The 14,911-nt window shown below is 35.3% G+C and overlaps 1 protein-coding gene across 1 annotated transcript; it reads left to right on the forward strand.

The window, feature by feature from the left end:
* Positions 1-512: 512 nt before the first annotated feature.
* Positions 513-12,640, forward strand: LOC149897984 (uncharacterized). Its single transcript, XM_090115950.1, has 8 exons — positions 513-1,085; positions 1,396-2,035; positions 2,359-2,504; positions 3,057-3,181; positions 4,249-4,366; positions 5,043-5,158; positions 6,194-6,328; positions 12,385-12,640. Exons 1-8 carry the CDS (start codon positions 978-980, stop codon positions 12,425-12,427), a joined length of 1,431 nt encoding a protein of 476 aa, XP_089972076.1. The 5' UTR covers positions 513-977; the 3' UTR covers positions 12,428-12,640.
* Positions 12,641-14,911: the final 2,271 nt, after the last annotated feature.

Consider the following 14,911-nt stretch of genomic DNA (forward strand, 5'->3'; position numbering starts at 1 on the left):
AGACATGCGCAAAACAGTACGTCAAATAGTAATGCAACATCACGCATCTCTTCCACGGAAGTGATATTACTCCGTAACATCACACATTACCCGATCGATTTTTAATGAAATGATGACATTAATAATATTATAATGTTTATATCTGAGGTTTATATTATATTAATGGTGATATGTGAAGTATTACAGATCATATTGAAAAATAGCAATAATAACTGCAATACTTATTAGTTATTACATATCGTAAAATTACAATTTAAGTAAATATTTAAAAAATGTAGTTGATTTTCCTTCATACTTGGCCACGTACTTTATGTTGTTTGTTAATAATTATAATGAACGCAAGCAAATGTAAAACAAAATAAAAAAAAGTGAGTGATGCGAGTGATGTTTGTAACTGATGCGTAATGCGTGATGTTGCATTACGTGTCAAAGTGATGTTACTTTTGTACTATTACACGCATTACCTACCCATGTCTACTTGTCAGTTGTTTATGGTTGTTTATTTGTTTGGACTTGTGTTTATACTTTATATATTTTTTTTTCAATTCAAAGGTTATTAATAATTTCAATGTACTTCTAATAAAATATAGAAATAATTTCATTTAATATTCCATTTCAATAACTCAAACTACTATATAAATTTACGCTATCTCTTCATCGCTCATGCACTACAATATCTGAAGAAAATTAGGTTTTATAAATTCGAATGAAAGACAAATGTTTTGATTTTTGTTTAGATATATTAGTAAAATGCATTTATCGTTACACTGTATTTATACTATTAAGAAGTACTATAGGTGAATAAAACACCGACTACACTATATTTGGAACATTTTGTTAAAGTATACATATACCTTTTTGGCGTAAACTCGTGTCGGAAGCCAAGACTCGGTTTGGGTCGCAGAGCTAGTTAACTAACTAACTAACTAATACACCTTTGCGCCAATTTATTGGAAATTTATTTAAAGAATAGAATCATGGAAGAAATATGCAGATTGTGTTTAAAAGACTGTACCAGTTCTTTCTACGAAATAGAAGAAGACTGTGCCCTTTTACAACAGCTGTCTTTCTGTTTATCTCATCAGGTATACTTCTAATTTACAATGCACGTTACTATGTATCTTTGTTGTATTTGTTCGTCTACATTATCTGTAGTTACTTCTTAAAATACCTTTAACCTATAAGTCCTCAGATATACAGCTGGAATCTTGCATGCATGGTTATATTTTAATATTTGATACAAATATTAAAATTTTTCTGTATTAGACGAGCTGCCATCAAGCTGAATCAATATTTTTGCTAACTTTTATTTACTGTCATGCGAGCTTGCTTAGTTAATATGTACAATAACTATGATACACACAGACACACAATTCTAATTAAATTTATTTGCAGCTTGCTACAGACGAAAACTTTCCAAAACGAATATGTGTAAGTTGCTCAATTCAAATAGAAGACATTCAGTCGTTTAGACAAATGATTATAGATAACGAACAAGTGTTGCTACATAAACTTGGAGAACTGGGAGATGAAAGGACGAAGAATTATCTTGAAGTGAAGATAGAAATGCAAAATGATGATGAAGCAAATATAAATATCGATAATATTATAAAGGTTGAAAATGAAGAGAATAGTAATGATGGTGATAAAATATCAGAAAACGATACAGTCGATAGTATACAAATAGCAAATGTTATTACTTTACACAGTCACATTGATAAAGATATACTTCAAAAAATGGATTATGAGGAAAAATCAGCTTTGGAAGTAGACGTAAATACATGTTTGATGTGTTTCGCTATATTTCCAACTAGGAAACTGCTTTTGAAACATTATATGACTGAAGAGGGTAGTAAATATAATGAATTGCTGTCGAAAATTGATTTAAATGAATTGTCAACCACTAAAATTGTTAATGACGTGACAATGTATGGGTGTAAGAAATGTAATAAGGAGTGTAGGACTCAAAAGTTGATGACCACCCATTTGATGAACGTTCATTGTGAGGAGCGCTCGTTTGATTGTAAATTATGTGGTGAGCTTCTAATATTTTCAATATGCTAAATAATTTTTTATAGTTTTTGTTTTTATAAAGTTATATCAGAATTGCACATGAGCTATCTATCTATATATAAAGTTATATCAGAGTTTGTTTGTTTGTTTGAACGCGCTAATCTCAGGAACTACTGGTCCGATTTGAAAAATTCTTTCGGTGTTAAATAGCCCATTTATCTTGGAAGGCTAAAGGTATATTATATCATCACGCTAAGCACAACAGAAGCTGAGCAATACCGGTAGAACCGCAGGGCAAAGCTAGTGTATATTATAACATAATTATAATCTAAAATCTTGTTGCAGGTAGGATGTATATATCAGCGTATGATATTATGAATCATAGCAAGTCACATGGTAAAAAATACTACTGTTCATTTAAATGTGGATACAGCTCTTCCTATGCACATATACTAAGAAATCATGAAATGTTCCACAAAAAATTGTATAAGGTAAACTAAGGTCCATTCCATATTTTATTTTGCCCTTAAAGTGTAAAAGTGAAGTTGCATGTCCCCCAAGTGGGATAAGGGGCAGATGCATTATATTATACATCTATTTCACTGATTGATTTTCTTTAGGGACAAGTAGGTGCTCAGCCTTCTGTGCCCTACCAGACCGAGACATTTGTTTCTTCGTCTCCACTGAGAATCGAACCCAGGACCCCTCGGTGTTACGCTTACGCGTCAACCACTGTATCAAGGAGGCGGTCAAATTTTGCCCTTAATAGCATTTAATTCTTTTAATAACATACACCTTGAAAATATACATATTTGTCGCCATAAGATTGTAAGAATTGAAATGAATTGAAAGAACTGTGATCCCAATTTTTTTTTGCAATTTAACATGTTCCCTTTCGTTCTTTTAATATTTTTCGTATCCAAATATCTAATCAAAATTGTAATCTTATATTTAATCAATAGAATATATTTTATATTTAATAAATAACCGTAAAATTGTATGGTCACATAAATTACACTAAAAAAACATGAATTGTTTTTCAGTACAAATGTGATATTTGTGGAAAGAAGTTTCAAGTCAGAACCTGGTTGGAACAACATCAAAACGTCCATACAGACGTGCGTAAATATGTATGTGATATATGTGGAGCCGGCTTTCATATGGATAGGTATGAGTATGATACTACCTTATCGCCGCGTGATGTAGAAGCCTTTCTGGCTAACATCGAGAGACACCGCACAAAAAAAAATGTGTGCGTGTGTACATACGTAAGAAGTGAAACTTCTTTATGACCTTATTTTTCAAAAAATAATTTACTATATGAAATTTTACAGAAATACGTCGAATCAAGATGGCGCGTAACGGAAAAATGTCACGCGTAACGATAAAATGTTACACTAAATTTTTTTCCAAACCCGATAAAGAAGTTTCACTTCAAAAAACTACCTTATGGGCCCTTTCCCACCAATCATGTGCGAGGATGTGCAACGAGGAATGTGTTTGTAAAAACCAATCATATCGCTTCATTTAGTTTAAAGTTTGAAGGAAAACTATTGGTTACTAGCTGCTCCGCGCGGTTTCACCCCCGTGGCTCCACTCCTGTTGGCCGTAGCGTGATGATATATAGCCTATAGCCTTCCTCGATAAATGAGCTATCTAACACCGAAAGAATTTTTCAAATCCCGAGATTAGCGCGTTCAAACAAACAAACAAACAAACAAACTCTTCAGCTTTATAATATTAGTATAGATTTACAAACACGTTCCTCGCACATTATTGGTGGGAAAGCATCCTAATTCTGTAATTTGTATTGTATATATAGCTTTTTGCTCGCGGCTTCGCCCGCTTTGACTAAAACCTAATCACTACATAGTATAAAGCAAATTCGCTTCCCGCGTCTGTCTGTATATATGTATCTTTAAGACTACACAACGGATTTTGATTCCGTTTTTTATAGATAGAGTCATTCAAGAGGATGGTTTTAGTATATAATTAATAGGTTCTAGACAAAGCGGGCAAAGCCGTCCGCGGAAAGCTAGTCTTGTATAAAGTAACATTAACATTTAAAAGTAGTATTTTCTTGATTTTGATTTTTCGCTAGTGTTATACATTTATAAAATAAAGACTTTAAAATAATATAAAGAATAAATCGCGTTAACAATCCGTTAGTCTTTAATTTCAAAACATTGAAAAGTACCTATTTCAAAATTTAATAAGTGCTAAAAAAATTTTCAGATATTTAACGTCACATAAAACTGCAAAACATCCCGAGACTAGAGCTAACAAGCCGTACACCTGTTCTCACTGTTCCAAGATATTTCACTCGAGAAACAGCCTAATTTTACATCTACAGGTACATAGAGTTATGCTTATAATACTGAATTAAATATAGTAAAAAACACACTTAATCTCTTGAAATTATTGTATTGCCACAAAACTAAATCTGTCTGTTTGAAGTAGCATTGGGCATTTAAAGTGTATAAATCGAGATAAATTACTTTTATTAACATGTTCTTTAATAAATTATGTAGATATTATTGTTTTTATAATATCCAAATTAAAAAAAGGAGAAGATAGTTGATAGATACTGAATTCAACGGTTTTTTTGACAGGTTCAAACGATTATGATGTTTTTTTTTATTTACAAGTTAGTGCCTTCCTGCCACTTTTAAAAAATTGTCCAGTTCTGACTATTTAAAGGCGGTTTCGTTTTGTAAAAAATATTTTTATTTACATTAAATAAAAATGCTATACCCAATATTTTTTTTTTTTATTATGGACTGACCGGTTGGCTTGGTTGGTCGTGGGTTTAATTCCCACCCGCGGAAAATATTTGTGTAATGAACATAGAGCTCTGTGTCTGGGTGTTAATTATCTATATAAGTATATTTTATTTAAAATTATATACGTATGTTTATCAGCCATCTAGTTTCCATAACACAAGTGAAAGCTTAGTATGGGATCAGATTGTGCAGTGTGTGAAAATTGTCCTGAAATATTTATTTATTAATTATTTGCTTAATTTCAAGGAAAATGACATGGATACTGATTACCTCTGTGACATTTGCGGCAAAGTGATGAAAAACTTGAAACAATTGAAGGCGCACAGACGGACACACAATGTAGAGAGGCGTTATGTGTGTGGGTGAGATGGTTTATCTATGTGTACTTTATAATTCAAACTCAAACATTTACAATTCCTACTAATATTATGAATGCGAAAGTTTGTGAGGATGGATATGTGTGTGTATGTTTGTTACTCTTTTACGCAAATACTACTGAACCGATTAAAATGAAATTTAGCACACATATAGAGGGTAACTTGGATTAACACATAGGATAGTTTTTATCCCGGAAATCCCACGGGAACGGGAACTATGCGGGTTTTCCTTTTAAAACGCGGGCGAAGCCGCGGGCGGAAATCTAGTACTACTATACTACTAATATTATAAATACGAAAGTTTGTGAGGATGGATATGTGTGTGTATGTTTGTTACTCTTTCACGCAAATACTACTGAACCGATTAAAATGAAATTTGGCACACATATAAAGGGTAACATGGATTAACATATAGGATAGATTTTGTCCCGGAAATCCCACAGGAACGGGAACTATGCGGGTTTTTCTTTGAAAACGCGGTAGGAAAGCTAGTATATTATAAATAAGAAAGATGTTTGGAACGAATTGACTCAAAAAGTACTTGACAGATTTTGATGTAACTTCACAGTAATGTAGGTAGGTATTAGAATTACACATTAGATAAAGAAATACTTGATTTTTCCCGCGGGTTCGTCCACGGTTGAATCCGCTCAGCACAGCAATAGAACATAATATAATTTAATATGAGAGAGAATCTATAAGACGCGGGTTCGAATTTCGCCTCGTGATCGATATTGTTCTATTCTTTAAAAATGTAAAATTTTGAATATTATCTAATTTCTTTTCTTTAAAATGTATCATTTAATGTGTTATCTAACAATCTATACTAATATTATAAAGAGGAAAGGTTTGTATGTATGTATGGTTTTCACGCATAAACTACTGGACCGATTTTGATGAAATTTTTCACAGATAATCTTTAGACCCTGAGAAAGAACATAGGCTACCCTTTATTGCGAAATATGTACCACGGGCGAAGCCGGGGCGGACCGCTAGTCATTAATAACAATTTCCCACCAGGACGTGTAACAAGTCGTTCAAAAAGAGATACAACTTGCGACTTCACGAAATGACGCACACCGACATTAAGATACAGTGTGATTTGTGCGAGCAGACGTTCGCGCAACGGGGAGGTTTAATTAGACATATAGCCAGGTGATTTTTCTACACTAATATTATAAAGAGGAAAACTTTGTTTGTTTGTTTGATTGTAATGAATAGGCTCATAAACTACTGGACCGATTTTAAAAATTCTTTCACCATTCGAAAGCTACATTATCCACGAGTAATATAGGCTATATATTATCACGCTAAGACCAACAGGAGCGGAGCCACGCGGGTGAAACCGCGCGGCACAGTTAGTAATGTATATAGCCTTACATTTGTGTTATGTGTATTTTTTAATGTTTATACATTTTTTTAATCATTAAATTAAGAAATTTAAACTTGAGAGGTGTCAAAGGGCATCCGGATGGAACTAAGTTACTAAAATAACTAGCTTGCTTTCTATGAAAGAGAGAGACACAGAACAACAAACGCACGCCCACTGCTAACAACTATATATAGCAAAAAAGTGTCGTTGCAATTTTTGGTCTAAATTCCGTCTAGCCCTATTTTGCAACGCGCGGTAAGGAACTTCGTTCCAATATGTTCATCATTGCAAAGTAATGTTGATCAGAAAAAATTAAATCTGTCAAAAAGTTCAAGCCAACTTGTACAGTAACACGTGAGCATAGTACTAAGGGATCCTGGGTTCGTAAATATAAATTTATAAAGAATAGAAAAAATTCGATCACAAGGCGGGACTCGAACCCGCATCCTTCGCGCCATTCCGGGGCGGATGCCTGACCAACTCAGCCACTCGTGACCCGCCAGAGCAATCGAATTTATTCTATTCTTTCAGTTTTATGTGTCTGAAGGGACACACCGCGCGCCATCTATTGAGATGATTAACAACCATTTCAACCAATATGAAGCACTTTTCAGTGAATACAATATTGTAACGATGGAACACGACCTTTTTTGTTGAATTTATATTTTTGGTTTTATGGCATTCAAATGCTTTATAAATATAAATTTATAAAGAATAGAAAAAATTCGATCACAAGGCGGGACTCGAACCCGCATCCTTCGCGCCATTCCGGGGCGGATGCCTGACCAACTCAGCCACTCGTGACCCGCCAGAGCAATCGAATTTATTCTATTCTTTCAGTTTTATGTGTCTGAAGGGACACACCGCGCGCCATCTATTGAGATGATTAACAACCATTTCAACCAATATGAAGCACTTTTCAGTGAATACAATATTGTAACGATGGAACACGACCTTTTTTGTTGAATTTATATTTTTGGTTTTATGGCATTCAAATGCTTTATAAATATAAATTTATAAAGAATAGAAAAAATTCGATCACAAGGCGGGACTCGAACCCGCATCCTTCGCGCCATTCCGGGGCGGATGCCTGACCAACTCAGCCACTCGTGACCCGCCAGAGCAATCGAATTTATTCTATTCTTTCAGTTTTATGTGTCTGAAGGGACACACCGCGCGCCATCTATTGAGATGATTAACAACCATTTCAACCAATATGAAGCACTTTTCAGTGAATACAATATTGTAACGATGGAACACGACCTTTTTTGTTGAATTTATATTTTTGGTTTTATGGCATTCAAATGCTTTATAAATATAAATTTATAAAGAATAGAAAAAATTCGATCACAAGGCGGGACTCGAACCCGCATCCTTCGCGCCATTCCGGGGCGGATGCCTGACCAACTCAGCCACTCGTGACCCGCCAGAGCAATCGAATTTATTCTATTCTTTCAGTTTTATGTGTCTGAAGGGACACACCGCGCGCCATCTATTGAGATGATTAACAACCATTTCAACCAATATGAAGCACTTTTCAGTGAATACAATATTGTAACGATGGAACACGACCTTTTTTGTTGAATTTATATTTTTGGTTTTATGGCATTCAAATGCTTTATAAATATAAATTTATAAAGAATAGAAAAAATTCGATCACAAGGCGGGACTCGAACCCGCATCCTTCGCGCCATTCCGGGGCGGATGCCTGACCAACTCAGCCACTCGTGACCCGCCAGAGCAATCGAATTTATTCTATTCTTTCAGTTTTATGTGTCTGAAGGGACACACCGCGCGCCATCTATTGAGATGATTAACAACCATTTCAATCAATATGAAGCACTTTTCAGTGAATACAATATTGTAACGATGGAACACGACCTTTTTTGTTGAATTTATATTTTTGGTTTTATGGCATTCAAATGCTTTATAAATATAAATTTATAAAGAATAGAAAAAATTCGATCACAAGGCGGGACTCGAACCCGCATCCTTCGCGCCATTCCGGGGCGGATGCCTGACCAACTCAGCCACTCGTGACCCGCCAGAGCAATCGAATTTATTCTATTCTTTCAGTTTTATGTGTCTGAAGGGACACACCGCGCGCCATCTATTGAGATGATTAACAACCATTTCAACCAATATGAAGCACTTTTCAGTGAATACAATATTGTAACGATGGAACACGACCTTTTTTGTTGAATTTATATTTTTGGTTTTATGGCATTCAAATGCTTTATAAATATAAATTTATAAAGAATAGAAAAAATTCGATCACAAGGCGGGACTCGAACCCGCATCCTTCGCGCCATTCCGGGGCGGATGCCTGACCAACTCAGCCACTCGTGACCCGCCAGAGCAATCGAATTTATTCTATTCTTTCAGTTTTATGTGTCTGAAGGGACACACCGCGCGCCATCTATTGAGATGATTAACAACCATTTCAACCAATATGAAGCACTTTTCAGTGAATACAATATTGTAACGATGGAACACGACCTTTTTTGTTGAATTTATATTTTTGGTTTTATGGCATTCAAATGCTTTATAAATATAAATTTATAAAGAATAGAAAAAATTCGATCACAAGGCGGGACTCGAACCCGCATCCTTCGCGCCATTCCGGGGCGGATGCCTGACCAACTCAGCCACTCGTGACCCGCCAGAGCAATCGAATTTATTCTATTCTTTCAGTTTTATGTGTCTGAAGGGACACACCGCGCGCCATCTATTGAGATGATTAACAACCATTTCAACCAATATGAAGCACTTTTCAGTGAATACAATATTGTAACGATGGAACACGACCTTTTTTGTTGAATTTATATTTTTGGTTTTATGGCATTCAAATGCTTTATAAATATAAATTTATAAAGAATAGAAAAAATTCGATCACAAGGCGGGACTCGAACCCGCATCCTTCGCGCCATTCCGGGGCGGATGCCTGACCAACTCAGCCACTCACTCACACTCAGCCACACGATTGCTCTGGCGGGTCACGAGTGGCTGAGTTGGTCAGGCATCCGCCCCGGAATGGCGCGAAGGATGCGGGTTCGAGTCCCGCCTTGTGATCGAATTTTTTCTATTCTTTATAAATTTATATTTATAAAGCATTTGAATGCCATAAAACCAAAAATATAAATTCAACAAAAAAGGTCGTGTTCCATCGTTACAATATTGTATTCACTGAAAAGTGCTTCATATTGGTTGAAATAGTTGTTAATCATCTCAATAGATGGCGCGCGGTGTGTCCCTTCAGACACATAAAACTGAAAGAATAGAATAAATTCGATTGCTCTGGCGGGTCACGAGTGGCTGAGTTGGTCAGGCATCCGCCCCGGAATGGCGCGAAGGATGCGGGTTCGAGTCCCGCCTTGTGATCGAATTTTTTCTATTCTTTATAAATTTATATTTATAAAGCATTTGAATGCCATAAAACCAAAAATATAAATTCAACAAAAAAGGTCGTGTTCCATCGTTACAATATTGTATTCACTGAAAAGTGCTTCATATTGGTTGAAATGGTTGTTAATCATCTCAATAGATGGCGCGCGGTGTGTCCCTTCAGACACATAAAACTGAAAGAATAGAATAAATTCGATTGCTCTGGCGGGTCACGAGTGGCTGAGTTGGTCAGGCATCCGCCCCGGAATGGCGCGAAGGATGCGGGTTCGAGTCCCGCCTTGTGATCGAATTTTTTCTATTCTTTATAAATTTATATTTATAAAGCATTTGAATGCCATAAAACCAAAAATATAAATTCAACAAAAAAGGTCGTGTTCCATCGTTACAATATTGTATTCACTGAAAAGTGCTTCATATTGGTTGAAATGGTTGTTAATCATCTCAATAGATGGCGCGCGGTGTGTCCCTTCAGACACATAAAACTGAAAGAATAGAATAAATTCGATTGCTCTGGCGGGTCACGAGTGGCTGAGTTGGTCAGGCATCCGCCCCGGAATGGCGCGAAGGATGCGGGTTCGAGTCCCGCCTTGTGATCGAATTTTTTCTATTCTTTATAAATTTATATTTATAAAGCATTTGAATGCCATAAAACCAAAAATATAAATTCAACAAAAAAGGTCGTGTTCCATCGTTACAATATTGTATTCACTGAAAAGTGCTTCATATTGGTTGAAATGGTTGTTAATCATCTCAATAGATGGCGCGCGGTGTGTCCCTTCAGACACATAAAACTGAAAGAATAGAATAAATTCGATTGCTCTGGCGGGTCACGAGTGGCTGAGTTGGTCAGGCATCCGCCCCGGAAGGCGCGAAGGATGCGGGTTCGAGTCCCGCCTTGTGATCGAATTTTTTCTATTCTTTATAAATTTATATTTATAAAGCATTTGAATGCCATAAAACCAAAAATATAAATTCAACAAAAAAGGTCGTGTTCCATCGTTACAATATTGTATTCACTGAAAAGTGCTTCATATTGGTTGAAATGGTTGTTAATCATCTCAATAGATGGCGCGCGGTGTGTCCCTTCAGACACATAAAACTGAAAGAATAGAATAAATTCGATTGCTCTGGCGGGTCACGAGTGGCTGAGTTGGTCAGGCATCCGCCCCGGAATGGCGCGAAGGATGCGGGTTCGAGTCCCGCCTTGTGATCGAATTTTTTCTATTCTTTATAAATTTATATTTATAAAGCATTTGAATGCCATAAAACCAAAAATATAAATTCAACAAAAAAGGTCGTGTTCCATCGTTACAATATTGTATTCACTGAAAAGTGCTTCATATTGGTTGAAATGGTTGTTAATCATCTCAATAGATGGCGCGCGGTGTGTCCCTTCAGACACATAAAACTGAAAGAATAGAATAAATTCGATTGCTCTGGCGGGTCACGAGTGGCTGAGTTGGTCAGGCATCCGCCCCGGAATGGCGCGAAGGATGCGGGTTCGAGTCCCGCCTTGTGATCGAATTTTTTCTATTCTTTATAAATTTATATTTATAAAGCATTTGAATGCCATAAAACCAAAAATATAAATTCAACAAAAAAGGTCGTGTTCCATCGTTACAATATTGTATTCACTGAAAAGTGCTTCATATTGATTGAAATGGTTGTTAATCATCTCAATAGATGGCGCGCGGTGTGTCCCTTCAGACACATAAAACTGAAAGAATAGAATAAATTCGATTGCTCTGGCGGGTCACGAGTGGCTGAGTTGGTCAGGCATCCGCCCCGGAATGGCGCGAAGGATGCGGGTTCGAGTCCCGCCTTGTGATCGAATTTTTTCTATTCTTTATAAATTTATATTTATAAAGCATTTGAATGCCATAAAACCAAAAATATAAATTCAACAAAAAAGGTCGTGTTCCATCGTTACAATATTGTATTCACTGAAAAGTGCTTCATATTGGTTGAAATGGTTGTTAATCATCTCAATAGATGGCGCGCGGTGTGTCCCTTCAGACACATAAAACTGAAAGAATAGAATAAATTCGATTGCTCTGGCGGGTCACGAGTGGCTGAGTTGGTCAGGCATCCGCCCCGGAATGGCGCGAAGGATGCGGGTTCGAGTCCCGCCTTGTGATCGAATTTTTTCTATTCTTTATAAATTTATATTTATAAAGCATTTGAATGCCATAAAACCAAAAATATAAATCCTGGGTTCGATTCCCGGTGGATATGAAGAAAAAAATGTCTTGGTCTGGCAGAATACAGAAGGCTGATAACTACTTGTCCGAAAAGAAAATCAATCAGTGAAACAAATATATGTGTCGCAGTCATCTGGTCGAATCTGCTATTTGATTGAATGACTAGCGTGTTAAATGAATGACGTCATTTAATTGAATGGGAAATTTTACATGTGAATATTTTACATTTTCAGAAAACACAAAGATGTAACTAATGCAGGCAATGAAGAAAAATGATGGTCCACAAATAAAGGTGTGGGATAATTAAGTCTCCGAAATGGACTATACCTGAATAATGTGCAAGAGCTTACCGACACGATCGTCGATATGAAAAAAAGGAAATAGATCTTATTGCTATGGCATTAGTGCCGTTTTTCCTATAAAAAGTGTATCGTGTACTAAGTTATTAAGAGAAAATGTTATTCAATTCAGAATTTAACTATTATTATAGTTTATAATCACAATGTTTGCTACCTCAGGATTGTAAATTTGAGCAGGGCTGCCAAAAATAGTACAATATGTTGAAAATAATGTGATTTGGTTATTTATTGAAATAAAACACTCATTTTAATTTCATGACTTTTATTTATCCCTAAAATAAATAAGGTATACATAATCTATACTGAATATTATAAAGCTGAAGAGTTTGTTTGTTTGTTTGTTTTTTTGAACGCGCTAATCTCAGGAACTACTTGTCCGATTTGAAAAATTTCGGTGTTAGATACCACATTCAACGAGGAAGGCTATATCACGTAAAGTATACATCACGCTAAGACCAACAGGAGCGGAGCCACGTGGGTGAAACCGCGGAGCGCAGCTAGTATATTATGTGTTTCCAAGCTAAAGTTTCGATGGACTGTTGTCTACAGATAACAGAACAGCTAAAAAAATCTTGATGAAATTTAGCACAGAGATAATCTGGGTCTAGGAATATCTATATATGATACAATAATAACATGTTTTATGCCGGTACCACGCGAGCGAAGTCGCTGTATGAAGCTAGTATGCAGTATAATAAAAAATATTGCTCATAACATTTCTAAGAATTACATGAATCAGCACGTATTTTACCATTTATTTAATTGTTAAAGCCGCCCCCTGAAATAATTACAATTTTTATCAGGAATCTACTTGCGTACTAACCGGAAATCCTACATTCAGGATTTTTCTATATCTGTATATTTACAAGAAATACGTAGATAGTTACATTATTATGCAGGGTAAAACCACAAAAAAATATAACTTCCGAACCACTAAAAGTTCTAAGTTCTTTACTTATTTAACTACATACTATCAAAGCTACTATTAAGTATTCTTTCTTCTGTGCAACTATCTAAATATATACAGGTAGTTAATAGTACCTACTAGTACCTACAGGCGAGAGATGCGGGTTCGAATACCGCCTCGTGATTCATTTTTTTCTATTGAAAATGTATATTATCAAAGCTATAAACAATTTATATGTTAATAAAGGAGAGATCAGAAATCATACAAACATTGTAACTGCTAAGTAATTATACTACGTAACATAATATGCCACAATAACAAGATTAAATACAATTTTATCAGTGCCACATGCTGGTCATATTGTATTAAAAATCTCCGTCACTCATGAATATTTGAGCTTTTAAGCTTTCTGAAAAAAAACTTCAAAAACGTTTCAGTTTAACCAAAGTTTAACCATCTTAGGGTAAGGTTGCTCAAGTCGTACCCCCTAAGGAAATTATGCTATAATATTCACGACAATTGAAATAATACAAAATAATCCACATTTACTGAATCTTTATTTAGTTGTCTATTATTAAAAAATCACAGAAACTTACAATGTTAATATTAAAATATATATTTTAACGTTTTTCAAAAAAATACCTTCGGTACGATTAAGGCGCCTAGTTGCCTAATTCGTACCACATACAGCCTAAGTCGTACTTAGAAAATACACTTTAGTGAAGATATAATAAACTATATAGAAAAATTCTTAATAATAAGAGATCAATTTTTAAGTAAGTTAAAATTACAAATAATTCAGTCTGAGATTAACTTAAGCATATTATTTGGTAATTATTTTAGTGAATAACAAAATCTTAGACCTAAATAGAAGTACGAGTAAAGAATTTTTAACAGGTACGACTTAAGCATACTTATCTTTGAGGTTGAAAAATAAAATTACTAACACAACCTAAAAATTTTCTCCTGTTTGAGTATGCCCAAACGATTGACAGATAAGCATTAAAAATCATTGTAAACAAAGACAAAATATAAAGATAACATTCCTGCCGTAAAAAGCTTATGAATGAGTCGTTAATTTTACATGAAAAGTGATAAAAAACTTACTTTTTGAATTATTTTCGCTGCACGAAGCCGACCGCCTGACCACTTGTTTACGCTTGCTCGCGCGACTAAATAGTTCACGTTAACAACACTAGATGGCCCAATTCAATGGTATCAGACGAGATATTGGTGGGGTACGACTAACGCCGTGGTACGACTTGAGCAACCTTACCCTATAAAGTATGATAATTTTCAAAAATTTCATTGTAATTTTCGTTTAATTTTGTTGTGATCTCTCGAAACTTTATCCCCCCTGCGGCATTGAAATCAAGGACCTCTCAACTGTAATACTCGTATATGCCAGGCGCCAGCTACAAGAGACAATTTTAATAATAATTTTAGGCATACACAATTATTTTTTATAGAAATCGCAATCTATAGGGTCATTTC

Source organism: Colias eurytheme, chromosome 24, assembly GCF_061535395.1.
Source record: "Colias eurytheme isolate Ceu_HAF_F1 chromosome 24, ilColEury1 Martin Lab GWU primary, whole genome shotgun sequence".
In the NCBI taxonomy this organism is placed as follows: domain Eukaryota; kingdom Metazoa; phylum Arthropoda; class Insecta; order Lepidoptera; family Pieridae; genus Colias; species Colias eurytheme.